The sequence below is a fragment of the Arachis ipaensis genome, chromosome B3 (assembly GCF_059453495.1).
Source record: "Arachis ipaensis isolate K30076 ecotype BB chromosome B3, ASM5945349v1, whole genome shotgun sequence".
In the NCBI taxonomy this organism is placed as follows: Eukaryota; Viridiplantae; Streptophyta; class Magnoliopsida; order Fabales; family Fabaceae; genus Arachis; species Arachis ipaensis.
This window is the reverse complement of record NC_142438.1, coordinates 136,702,138-136,714,906: the sequence shown is the minus strand read 5'-3', so window position 1 is coordinate 136,714,906 and position 12,769 is coordinate 136,702,138. Positions and strand designations below refer to the sequence as shown.

General features: G+C 38.0%; 3 protein-coding genes across 15 annotated transcripts; all 3 read right to left on the bottom strand.

Annotated features, from left to right (window-relative positions):
- Positions 1-1,486: 1,486 nt before the first annotated feature.
- On the bottom strand, positions 1,487-2,748 carry LOC148572566 (uncharacterized). Its single transcript, XM_088507640.1, has 2 exons — positions 2,200-2,748; positions 1,487-2,122 (listed from the first exon to the last, which is right to left on the bottom strand). The coding sequence occupies exons 1-2, from the start codon at positions 2,611-2,613 to the stop codon at positions 1,844-1,846; spliced, it is 693 nt and encodes a 230-aa protein (XP_088363766.1). The 5' UTR covers positions 2,614-2,748; the 3' UTR covers positions 1,487-1,843.
- LOC107631380 (methylmalonate-semialdehyde dehydrogenase [acylating], mitochondrial) lies at positions 2,537-10,803 on the bottom strand. Of its 13 annotated transcripts, none has more exons than XM_088507625.1 (20): positions 10,505-10,803; positions 10,282-10,336; positions 9,416-9,978; positions 8,757-8,851; positions 8,216-8,377; positions 8,058-8,136; positions 7,788-7,942; positions 7,403-7,466; positions 7,138-7,238; positions 6,255-6,406; positions 5,724-5,814; positions 5,478-5,558; positions 5,274-5,351; positions 5,115-5,150; positions 4,987-5,030; positions 4,703-4,733; positions 4,424-4,514; positions 4,111-4,337; positions 3,942-4,021; positions 2,537-2,594 (listed from the first exon to the last, which is right to left on the bottom strand). In XM_088507625.1, exons 3-18 carry the CDS (start codon positions 9,540-9,542, stop codon positions 4,207-4,209), a joined length of 1,518 nt encoding a protein of 505 aa, XP_088363751.1. In that variant the 5' UTR covers positions 9,543-9,978; positions 10,282-10,336; positions 10,505-10,803; the 3' UTR covers positions 2,537-2,594; positions 3,942-4,021; positions 4,111-4,206. The 13 variants fall into 13 exon arrangements, with proteins under 13 accessions (XP_088363751.1, XP_088363753.1, XP_088363754.1 ...); XM_088507627.1 differs by having other exon boundaries at positions 4,111-4,331; XM_088507628.1 differs by having other exon boundaries at positions 7,159-7,238.
- Positions 9,594-9,953, bottom strand: LOC148572565 (uncharacterized). The gene has a single exon (XM_088507594.1). It carries the CDS (start codon positions 9,951-9,953, stop codon positions 9,594-9,596), a length of 360 nt encoding a protein of 119 aa, XP_088363720.1.
- Positions 10,804-12,769: the final 1,966 nt, after the last annotated feature.

Here is a 12,769-nt window from a genome sequence, read left to right as displayed (position 1 = left end):
AGAACACCTTTTCTTGAATACATCAATGCAGGTATCATTCCCAGAGACGAGCTCAACCCACAGAACTTCAGACGAAAAGCAAGCCACTACACAAACATAGATGGAGAGCTATACAAGCACGGTTTCTCGCAACCATTACTAAAATGCCTAAGCAAAGACGAGGCACAAGAAGTGATGGACGAAGTCCACGAGGGAGTTTGTGGGAACCACATCGAAGGACGGGCCCTGGCCGCAAAGATCGTCCGAATAGGGTATTACTGGCCGACCATGAAAAGGGATTGCATAACAAAAGTCAAAACATGTGACAAAAGTCAAAACATGTGACAAATGTCAAAAGCATGCAGCCATCTCCACAAAACCGGCTGAAGCATTACACAGCATGGAGGTAAGTTGGCCCTTCCACAGATGGGGGCTCGACATTCTCGGGCCATTCCCAATAGCTTCGGGACAGGTAAAATTCCTTTTAGTATCAATAGACTGTTTTTCAAAATGGATAGAAGCACAACCACTAGCAAAAATAACTGCCGAAAAGGTATGATCTTTCATATGGAAAAATATCATATGTCGATTTGGAATACCAAAAGAGATAATATTAGACAACGGTAGACAATTTACCGATAATAAGCTCGGTTCATTTCTAAAAAATTTTCATAAACAACACCATTTTAGCTCGGTCGAACACCCGCAAACCAATGGACAGGCCAAAGCTGCTAACCGAGTTATATTGCAGGCAGTAATGAAAAAGCTCGACAATGCAAAAGGAGAATGAGAAGAACTAATATCAGAAGTATTATGGAGTTATAACACCACAATACAAACAACAACGGGCGAAACACCCTTCAAGCTGGTCTATGGGTCAGAAGCTTTGATCCCGGTGGAGGTCGGAATTCCCACGCTCAGAGTCGATCTATATGACGAACAACACAATATAAATTCAAGAAATGCCGAGCTTGATCTTGCAGAAGAGGACCGAAAAATCGCCGCCATTAAACAAAGAGCCCAGAAACAGCTGGCAGAAAGAAGACACAATAAAAAAGTGGTGCCAAGGACATTCGAGGAGGGCGACTTGGTCCTCAGGCGAACAGAAGAAGCCAGACGACCTCCTTCACATGGAAAACTCGCCGCAAATTGGGAAGGACCATTCCGAATATCCAGAGTACTTGGAATGGGGGCCTACCAGCTACAAACATTACAAGGAAATCCAATTTCAAGAAATTGGAATATCTCTTCCCTAAAGTTGTATAGATCATGAATTTTACACTTCGCGGATGAAGGTACTCTTTTTCCCCCTTAGATATTTTTTCCCAAAAGGATTTTACTTAAGGAGGGTTTTAACGAGGCCGGACGCCCAAATCAAACAAAATCATTTTCTATTGTACATATCTAATCAAACATCAATTATACGTTTACTTATTTCATCTCAACAAGTCAATTATCCACTTATCCAGCCAATCCTACTCCAAAACAATAATCCTCATCTGTACACAAATCTAACGCGAAAGCAATACTATCCAACTGACCTCGGTCATATATCAACAAGTTACGAGTTCAAAACATCCAACATCACAATAAAGCTGACCACAACCCGGTCAGCACAAAATAAAAAGTCTGTATCATAACGAAAATAAATATGTCCGAAACATAGATAACAACATCAAGACGGAGGCGCATTTTCACCATGCTCCTCCGCAGTTCCATCAACCACCAACTTACCACCAATCACAACCTTAGTGACATCAAGTTGGTCACAATCAAAACCAGGAGCTAACAATGCAATCTGACTAACAGCACGGTCAAATCCCAAAGAGAACATCTCCATTCCCTCTTCTTCCAACTCATGAACTCATGAAGTCAGCTTCCCTTTAGAGATATCACTCTCCTTAATCTCAGACTGAAGTAGCCGAACCTGGTCCCTTAAATGGACTACCTCCTCCTCGGATTCCTTCATTTTGGCTGTAGCAGTAGCAAGAGCATCATCCTTCACTTTGGACAAGCTCTCCAGTTCAGCAACCTTAGCTTTGTACGACTTCTCTAAGTCAGCAACTTTATCCACAGCCACCTGCTGCTCGGCACCAATGAGCTCGGCTGTACGACCAGCACACATCAAACGGGCTGCAACAATCTATAACATGAACAACAAAGTAAGAAACGACATAGCAAAAACAACAAAAGAGGAAAGAGCAGAAAACAAGAGGTTACCTGAACAAACTTCCCAAGACCCTCCATGCCAACCCGACGTGTCATAAGCATGTCGCTTGGATACTGGGACACCTTATCAGACAACTCAGCAAAAGGAAACTGGTCACTCCATAATGAATGGGAGCTAGTCCCCGGAACGAAACCGTGAAGTTTTCTCTGACGATCAAAGACAGGCTTAATGCCACCCACAACCTCCTGATCAGCCTCAGAGATGACCTCCAGTGAATTGTCAGTCTCACCCCTTTTTCTCTTGTATGATGACTCTGGCTGAGCAATGGACTGAGCAGCCTGCCCCACATCCTCCTTCGAAATCCCAGAACCTCCGACGCTCTTCTCCTTTTTCTTTTTCAAAAATGACTGGAACCGATTAGGATCAAGATGAGGGACCCATCCACCTGCCAAGACACCAAACATATTAGAAAACCCAACAATACAAGGTACAGTCAAATAAAAGACAGAACTTTACCTATATAAGCTTTTAAGCCATCACTATCACCAGAATCATACAAATGCAAAAGCTCAGGGATAGACAAACACACCCCGTCAGCAAAACACTCAACCAAATAATCTAAAAGATAATCCTCCTCCTCACTCCACTCAGTAGCCTCAAGGATTTGAGTTGGTTCAGAACACCAATAAAGGGGAAACTTTTCAATCAGTTCATCGTCCAAATAGAAAGGATACTCAGTTTTTACGGAACGAACCTTAACAAATAGAGATTTGAAATTCTTAAAGGAAGACTTGTAAAGTAGGAAAAGAGAACGACCAGGAAAACTGCTAAGACAAACCCACAATCCCTTACGAACCCCTTTCGACTGAAATAAAGAAAAAAATAGAAATAGAGAACACGGGAAGGATAGAAACCCCATCAGACACTGAAAGGCACGAAGAAATGCCCAGGAATTTGGATGTAACTAAGAAGGCGCACAGTTAAGCTGGGTCAACACGTCACACTCGAAGGCAGAAAAATGAAAGCGAACGCGCAACTTGGTTAGACACGGCGTGTACATATAAAAGTACTGCCAGTCACCTCTCCTCTCACAGACCCTATCTTCACCAGAACAAGGAAGGAGATCAATCAACAAACCAGAACCACTCCTCACAAAGTTTAACCCATCTAAATCCCGCAATGAGTCAACACTAGTGTAAGACGAAGAACGGATCCTAACATCATCATGCACCCAGTGATATGGATCATCCTCCCTAACCTCGACGGCTTTAAACTTTTCTTTCTCTTTTTCTCTCGCCATTACAGAAAGAAGAAAAGGAAAGGGATAAAATAGAAAAGAGAAACTAACCTTTGGAAGTCATGGTCAGTCAAACAAGAAGAAAGAATTTCGAAGAAAGTAGAATGTCAAAAAATGCAGCAGAAATTAAGACAACCCACTAACTTAGTGGACAAACAAAACACAACCGCTCCAAAACCTTGAAAACCCAAACGCCAAAAAGGGGGTAATTAATGAAAGCACGATTCACAATGCTTTCTTGAAAACAAAAACTTCCCACTAAAATTGTCACGCTTCTATTTTCTGGCTCAAGGAAAAGCCCAAAATACAAAATACCCAAGCTGAGAACAACCAAACAAATAACCTTGCCCGTCAACCAACGTATACAGACAAGCTTGGGGGCTATGACGTGTACCCCTCAAACATTGGCAATCACCCTCTCGCCTAACTGACCAAATATCTCGGCCCTGAACAGACCCCAAGCATAACTCAGTCAAAGTCACATGCAAGTCATACCTTATTTTCGGCCCGTTACTAACAAACGGATCCCACCAAGAATATCGCAGCAAACCCAAAAATGTAGACCCTCTGCTCATCTATAAAACGGAACCAAGGAAACTCAAAATCTCAGGTCACAAACTCACAACACACTCTCACCTTTACTTATTCACTTTAGTTTGGATACCTTTCTGACTTGAGCGTCGGAGTGCTTTTTACAGGTGCTCCCGCCACCGTGTTTCGCAAGAGCCGAGGTTAACTCCAAGCACATTCTCGAGGCGACTTATAACTCTCTCCTAAAGCAGACGGCCTCGCTGAAGATACACGCCTCGGCCAAAGTTGAACGGAACACCTTCCATCTTTTTGCCACTTTTTTTATTTGGGTACAAAATTGTACTCCTGTTCTTCCTGCAACTAAATAAAGTGACAAGTAACATTAACATACCATTAGCAACCTTGTGAAAAAACGTAAAAGGGGGAAGAAAGGACACAAACTATACCACAAAAATTGAAATTGCCGGCAAAAGATGCTTTTGACTCATAATTAGAGGAAAATGGTAACGGAATAGGTACAGGCACGTTGATCCCAACCTGCAAGACAGAACACTAATCAGAGGATAAACTAGCAGCCTCTACACAAGCCTGGAAAGTTAGGAAACATAAAAACATTGATTGGATCGAAGTGAATAAATTAAAGAACAAGATAGATGAAGAACAGAAAGCATTATTCATCTAGAAATTTCTAGATATTCATATATATCACAGAACACATTGCTTACCAGTACAGCTTCAACCTCATGTTGGAACTTCCTAGCAACCATACCAGAGTCGGTGAAGACAGAAGCTCCATTTCCATATATGTAAAAATGAACTTTAAATGTCACATTGTATTTCCAAAACTATTGCAAGTTATTGAAGGAAACTCCTCCTTGTCTGAGTTTCAACATGATGTAGAAAGAAACAGGACTCAAACAGAATTTCTATTTTCAATTTGATGTTCAAGGGACCTGAGATAAATATTAATACGTTCACACACGACCTGCAACTAGGAACATAAGAGTACCTGTTTTTATTTATTATTGATACAGCTTCATCTAGGTTGTCGGCCTATTGTTCAGCAAGAAAATTGTTGTTTAATTCCAACAATGCAGAAGAAGTTAATAGCAAACATATGTAGTAAGTAATGGAAACCTGCATGCAAAGAAGAACTGGTCCAAAAATTTCTTCCTGCAAAACAAAGGTAGAGGTCACTTGCTATCACTCCTATCAGAACCATCGATGATAAATATGGCTATCTTTTCGTGCATTCTTCTTCCATTGAGAATAGTTGAAACATGAAATCAGATATACCTTGTAACACTCCATGTTGGTTGTGACATCACATAAGATAGTAGGGCCAACAAAATTTCCATTCTCATATCCAGGCACCTGTCAGGTAAGGTCTGAACTTCATTTCTTCCAAAAGAAAAGTTTAATACCTTAAGAAAAATAAATGAGCAAAAACTTATTTTAAGTAATGAACATCAGTGAAATTGGTCACAAAAAAAGTAGTACCATAATGTGCCTCCCATCAAGTAGGAGTCTTGCACCATTTTCAACAGCATTCTGAACTAGTCCACATATCCTATCTTTTACCTGTTAGTTGGAAAAGTGGATCAAGAACTCAACAGCAAAAAGTTGACAAATTATTTTCCAGCTTAAACATGATTTGTCAAGATGCGGCGTCTAACAAATACGCTCTACACATGATATGATGAAAACTATACAACACCTTGAGATAATTGGGAATAATGTTTGCACCTCTCTGCTAATAACTGGACCTAGGTATGCATCAGGATCTGTTCCTACATTCACTCTAAGTGCTTTGGCACGCTGCACCAATTCATCTTCCCTGGAAATAGTTAAAAAAATGAACAGTGTAACATAAAACAAGTTTTTTGATCATCCAGAGCACCTTATAAAGTCCTTAATACTGCTGCTAAATAACAAGGTCACTGCACAGTTAAGTGCCACATGGTAGGAGGACTCAATTATAATCAATAATTGGCAGAAATAATAAAAAGCTTCTTCCAAGAATGCATTTTGTAGTCATTTTTAACACTTCTCTGATTCACATCTTAAAACAACAATTTAGGTTGAAAACAAACTTGACATCTGAAGAACCCTTCATTATAGATTCCACTAATTAACAAAGCATTATTAAATGATAGATACAGGGTCAACTCTACAGCACCCAAAATATTGATCACAGAAAGAAAAAAATGTAATTCTCGGGAATAACACAATGAAAAAGAATAAAAAAAGATAAAGAAGTCCAAATAAAGGGAATACCATTGCATTGAACCTCCCACAAAGATAGCTGTGTTTAAAGCCATGGACCTCTCTCCTGCTGCACGGAAACCAGCAGAAACAAGGGCATCTAAAGTAGCATCCATGCTAGCATCTGGCATAACAACTACATGATTTATGCCACCTGCATTTGACTAATATAGATAATATCTAATTAGCCAGCCAGTATATGCGTATATGATATTTTCAACTCAATAGGCACAAAAATGCATTTAGTGTGACATAAGAACTAGTATTACAAAGTTTTATGAAGTAGCACATCAATAACAGCTTATAATGTGAACAACTAAAAAATGCTTCCTCACTTTACCTTATGGTCAAGGCATCCTTGCTTCTGTTTAGTGAGGTAAAGGTGTGGGAAGTAAATTGTTGTTATAGGACACAATTTTATTACAACTCAGAATATAAAACCCTAGATTTCATGTAGCCTTAAATGAACCTGTAATAACTCTCAGGTTGCAGCCTGGAGTGAAAAATTATGTCACAGAATTCAGAGGTATGAAGCACTAAACTTATTGTAATTGAACCATTGAATGACACAGCTTTTATATCCTCATCATCGCATATGTAATTAACAATCTCCTGATCAAATAGAAGCCAAAAGTAATGCATATCAATGTTTGGTTACCTCACTTGCATGACACTAGTTTTTTTTTCTTTTGTTAAAAAGAGTTAAGGATACTGATATCCTTAGAGATTCCTGGCCAATATTTTGCTTATATAAGAAAACAATAATAACTTATTGAATTGTAAGACATATCTAATGATAGCAAAACCAAATCCCAAATTCATGTCACAGGCCTAAATTTGTTACAACAGGCTAGAATTGTAACCACAATAATGATGAAAAAAATAGAAATATTACTTCTTGCATAGTATAACATACATGAGTTCCATGTACAACGTTTAAAACACCATCGGGCAAACCAGCTTCCATTGCTAATGCTACAAGTATCATTGAAGCTCCTGAAAAATTATTGCGAACACAACACTATTTAAATTACATATGCAGTTAAACTACTGACACAAACTTGTGAATTAGATATTTACTGTTAAGGGAAGAATTGCCAAAATGTGCCCGACACAATCTCATATCGTAGGTTCACATATATACTAAAACAAATAATCACCTGGATTATTTTCACATGGCTTAAGAATAAAAGTGTTGCCACATGTTATTGCGATAGGGAACATCTGAAAATATTAAATAAATAATTTAGTAGAAAGTAGGAACCTTCACCTGATGCATGCAAAAGCTATGCAAGCACAAGATTCAGTGTGAACATAAAAAATGCATTTGTAAGGAAAAAAAGAAAAAAAGGAAGAAATTTCAAGAGTCAGAAACCTAACACTATTACAAATAGATTCAGTTTAGTACTTTATGAAACATTATCAGCAAAAATATATCCAATTGGGAACCTGCTTAATAATTTGTGGGGGGGGGGGGGGGGGAGCAAAAATCAAGGAGCAGAATGCTTTTGGACAATAACTAAAGATAATAAAGGTTGGACATACCCACAAGGGTGTCATTGCAGGAAAGTTAATCGGGCATATCCCAGCACAAACTCCAAGGGGATCTCTGATGCAGTATGTATCAATTCCATTACAAGCATTAGGAACAAATTCTCCCATTTGTAGATTTGCCATCCCACAAGCATGCTCTACCATCTCTGCGAAAAAGACAGGAAGCTCACTTTGAAATAACTATAAAAGAAACTGAACCAGAAATTTTGTTAGAAGCACAAATTTTTACTATACAAATATGGAAATAAAATAAAGACTAACCTAAACCATGAAGCACATCTCCTCTGGCACCCTTTAATGTCTTTCCTTGTTCTGTGGTGATGTTCATGGCAAGCTTATCCTGAAATAAGAATATTATTCCTGTTATCAAAAGCAAAGTTTGATCAATACTATATCAGTTTGAGTATCATCATACATACAATATCTCTGTGAATAAGATCCTGAAGTTTAAACATAATACGTTGACGAGTGGTAATAGGAGTGTTTTTCCATGAAGGAAATGCTTGCTTGGCTGCAACAATTGCTGCTTTAAATTCTTCATATGTGGTCAAAGGAACTTGAGATACAACTTCTTGTGTTGCCTGAGAAAAGATAAATTTCTCAAAATTATGTTCAATAAAAAAAGATACCTTAAAAAAGTTTACAAAACTTGACAAGTTTAAAAATGTCAAAATCCAAACTAGTATCTTCGAAGAACATATCAGCTTACAGCCTTACAAGATTTGTAACATCAGTAATTACACAACCTTGAGAATCTACACATTTACCCCAATAAAATTAGGGACCTTCAGGTACATACAAAGAGGAAAAAAAGTTTAATATGTAAATTCACAGCCTAATAAGTGCAGAGAGTAAGAAGGAGATAGGGGAAGAGAGAGAAAGGGGGGGGGGGGGGATGGGGGGAGGTACAAATCATACACAACAGGAGTAGAAGTATTGTCCATGGACTTTCAACCATACCAGGTGGTAGTTTAGGTTTAATGAACCATCAGATGAACTGTTGTTCCCCTCAACAGACATAGATCTATTTGACCTCAATGACTTGAAGGTTTTATCTACAAGATGTAATTAAGAATAGCTATGATGAAGATTGACAATCAATATGACAACATAGAAATTATAGACTCAAAAAATGTGGAATACAATTTAAATAGAACAAAGGCAAATACATATAGCATTGTTTATACTCTATATCAATAACGAAAAATTCATTTTTCACCCAACAAAGAAAAACAATTTAACAGGAAGAAATAAATAAACATCAGTTGGCATAAGGAAATCATCAGAAATTCCAGCTTTGGGATATCACAGATGTACCAACACTTTATCATGGTTTCGCTATCAGAATAAAGACTAACATTATTATAACATATCTATGAAATGACCTCATTGTGTATATGCTCAGGCATGAACAACTAATGACACAAGTTATCTTGACACAAGCAAGTCAACTATAAGTAAAAGCAAGTGGTCAAAAGAAGCTTTTTACTATTAAAAGTAATATTTCATGTTCTGGTATAATAAAAGTAACTTTTGCAACAGTTATTTAAATATATCACATACTCATACCAAAATACTCTAGTTAATTGTATTGTATAGGGTTTGGCAGAATGTAAAACCTGATAGCTTTCCCTGACGAATCTTTGCTTTGAGGTTGTATAAATGGCGTGGTGTTGACTGCAGTTGTAGATTGCTTTGCTTGAGAGTTTTAAGCACTTGACGAGGTTTTATACCAGCTTCAGTCATAAGTTTGATTTGTTTGACTTGTTCCTCAGTGAAACGTCAACTATAAGGATGTTATGACATGTCTTTCAATGGTTCATGATTGTGATCTCCATTTTTTATAGTGAGTAGCCACATGTCATTTTGTTTTTTACCTATGGCTTCAAAAGGACAGTTTATAAGGCGTGAAGTTGCTTTCCTTTTGCGCTTACTTTCCTCAATTTTGTGCCTATTATGATAGACACCTCTCCTGTCACATCCAAGAATGACTCTTCTATCTTTTCTGGACTTCTTGATGGTCACAACATATCTTTCATTGGCACCAAAGTCACACACATGTTTAATGAGGTCTTCACGGTCTTGGAAAGTTCCAGGTGGTGGAGGAAGCATTATTGTCAATCCTTCTTTGGGCTCTAGTTCATTTTTAGTCTCCATGATGGCAAAATCAATATCCTAAGGCCTACATGATGACACACTCAATTTAGTAGATACTATGGAAATATTTTTAACTTGATATGTAGAATCAATTTTGGTACCTGGAGTTTTTAAAGTGATAAACTAGTACACAATTTAAGAGATACTAAATGAGAGGTTTCGTTCACAATAAAAAGAAATCAAGTTTTAATAACCCAGCATTCTCCACTTATCTGAAACTATCCAGCATTCAAGTTTTACAAGTCAACACTCGTTAAATGGCTACAATGTTATGCAAGAATCAATAGTAAGAGTATTTGAAAATAGCAAGGGAGTGAAGGGGTCTCACCTGATCACCAAAGCCGCGAAGTTTGCTCCTTACATCACAAACATAAGCACATCACCTAGGAAAAGTTAGGGACAGAGAAACAAACAACTTGAATTAAAGAAATTCTAAAATCCCCCATTATCCAGGATTGAACTCAAACGTCAGAAAATAGGTAAATTAATGTTCCAATAAACTTCCTTCCTTCACACGTACCAAAAAGGATGAAGGGTGTATGTATGCATACCTCAGTTCTATTCAATTTGATGAACATGTCCTGTTTGACTGGTGAGAAAAAAATGGGTTTGTATGTAGCTATGATTGAAACAAAGCGTGGGAAAAATTTGAAGGTGTTTGCCCACAAAAATGGATCGGCACACACCCTAGTTTTCTTTTGATTCAGCCACCACTACTGATTCACTCACACTCTCTTTAACTCCGTCCCTCACTATCTTATAGTACTTTGGTTAGCAGAAAGTTTTGGATTTGGTCAAGGTTTATGACTTTCTTCTAAGATCTAAGTGAGTGTGGCCACGCGCCCTGTCTAAAGAGCATTGAGTAGCCACGCGCATTTAAGGGTCTGGTGTCTGGTCAATGATGAGTGAAGCAGTGGCAGTTTCGGTATTTTAATAATGATGACTGCTAATAAGTGATAACTGAGATGTGCTCCCTGTATTAAAAACATAAAGACTAAAGAGTATTTACTCGTTTTATAGATATTTTAATTTTTAACTAAAATTAATTGTTTAATTAGTCTCTAATAATTAATTTCTGTCAGTTACTTATGTTCTTGGTTCTGTTAATTCTAATAAAAGACAAAATAATCTTTGATAATTCTAATCAAAGACAAAATAATTTCTGACATTTTCTGTTCAGAAACGACACCGTTCTCCCCAATTTTCATCATATCTCACATAACCTTAACATTCACACTCTTTTTTTTCACCTTCACAAATTTCTTTTCCATCTTTTTCTTCCTCCTCTTTAGCTCTAAGATCAAGTCATAGTGTAACTGCCACGCGTGTCGTACCTACCTCAACATATCATGGATCACACACTTCTCAAATCTCTGTTGATTAGTACATCCACCTCCTCCGCACTTCACCCACCAGAAGCATCCACCTCCACGTCCTCGATAACAACATCACATCCAACTCCGACAACATCCACCACATACTCAAGACCAAGTTCCACAACTACTCTAAGAACACGTCTTTCTCCACTCTCCATCAAGCAGTATAGGTTGTTGGACATTAGGGTATCATGAGAAGATTCTCCTTCGACATCATATGCATATTCTCATTTGGAATGGATCTTGAATACTTCATTCCTTCTCTCTCAGAGTCCAAACAAGCAGACAACTTCGACCTCGCATCCAAGCTATTAGTACAACGAGTAATGTCGTCGTCGTCGCTCATATGGAAATTGAAGCGATTACTGAACATTGGTTCGGAGAAGAAGCGATCGGAGTGGTGGACAATGTGGCCATATAGATGATAGGGCAAAGAAAGAAAGGGTGCTGATGACGACGATGGATCTTAACAAATCGGACTTTTTGTCTGGATTCGCGGGATCCATTGAAAATGATAAGTACTTGAGAAATATAGTCATTAGTTTTCTGAGTATGAATTGGTTGAGAACAAGTTGAGGATTTTTCTTCTTGTAAACATTAAAGTTACAGAGTGTGTATTGTGTAGCTTGAAGTTGCAGTATTAGACTGTTAAGGTTATGCAAGATATTATGAAAATTGAGAGAGAACAATGTTATTTCCAAACAGATGGAGTCAGTGACCATTTTGTCCCTTGTTAAAGTTAACAGGGACTATTTTGTCCTCTGTTAGAGTTGACAGAGTAAAGGACCTAAGTGGCTGACGGAGTTAATTGTTAGGGACTAATCGAGTAATTAATTTTAGTTGAGGACTAAAGTGTCTGGTTCAAAATTCTTTAGGGGCAAAATGGGTAAATACTCAAACATAGAGATGTCAATGGATATGATAGGATAGGGTTTGAATCCAACCCTAACCCTAACCCTACCCGCGAGTTGAGAATATTCCAACCCTAACCATATCCATTCTTAACCCGCGGGTACCCGACCCAACTCGCGGGTTATAAAAAAGATGCAACATTATTATATAATTTGATAATAATTTAAAATAGAATTGACTTTTATGTAAAAAAAAATTAAATTATTAATTAATGATTTTCTCTTAGTGGCTAAGAATTTTTTGCATTTAGTGAGAGGTCTTTGGTTCAACATCCACTTGAAACATATTTTTATATAAGTACATAACATATACATATATAGGGTGCAGGTTGGTCGGGTAGGATTGAGGCTCAACCCGTACCCTATACCCTACCTGATTTGCATGAGAACCTTATCCGCACCCTACTATACCTGCTCAACCCGTACCCTACCCTACCCTACCTGATTCGCATGAGAATCCTATCCACATCCTACCATACCCGCTACGGATCGGATCGCCAACCTTACCCGACCAGATTGGATTAGGTTG

Bases quoted from the DNA above. Each gene is read 5' to 3' on its own strand.
- LOC148572566 (XM_088507640.1), bottom strand. From the start codon at position 2,613: ATGTTTGGTGTCTTGGCAGGTGGATGGGTCCCTCATCTTGATCCTAAT. The intron at 2,123-2,199 runs GTAACCTCTTGT...TTCATGTTATAG, and splicing joins GTCTTGGGAAGTTTGTTCAG to ATTGTTGCAGCCCGTTTGAT.
- LOC107631380 (XM_088507625.1), bottom strand. From the start codon at position 9,542: ATGACTGAAGCTGGTATAAAACCTCGTCAAGTGCTTAAAACTCTCAAG. The intron at 7,239-7,402 runs GTGATTATTTGT...ATAATTTTTCAG, and splicing joins GCCATGTGAAAATAATCCAG to GAGCTTCAATGATACTTGTA. The intron at 5,151-5,273 runs GTATATCTGATT...TTTGTTTTGCAG, and splicing joins CCAACATGGAGTGTTACAAG to GAAGAAATTTTTGGACCAGT.
- LOC148572565 (XM_088507594.1), bottom strand. From the start codon at position 9,953: ATGGAGACTAAAAATGAACTAGAGCCCAAAGAAGGATTGACAATAATG.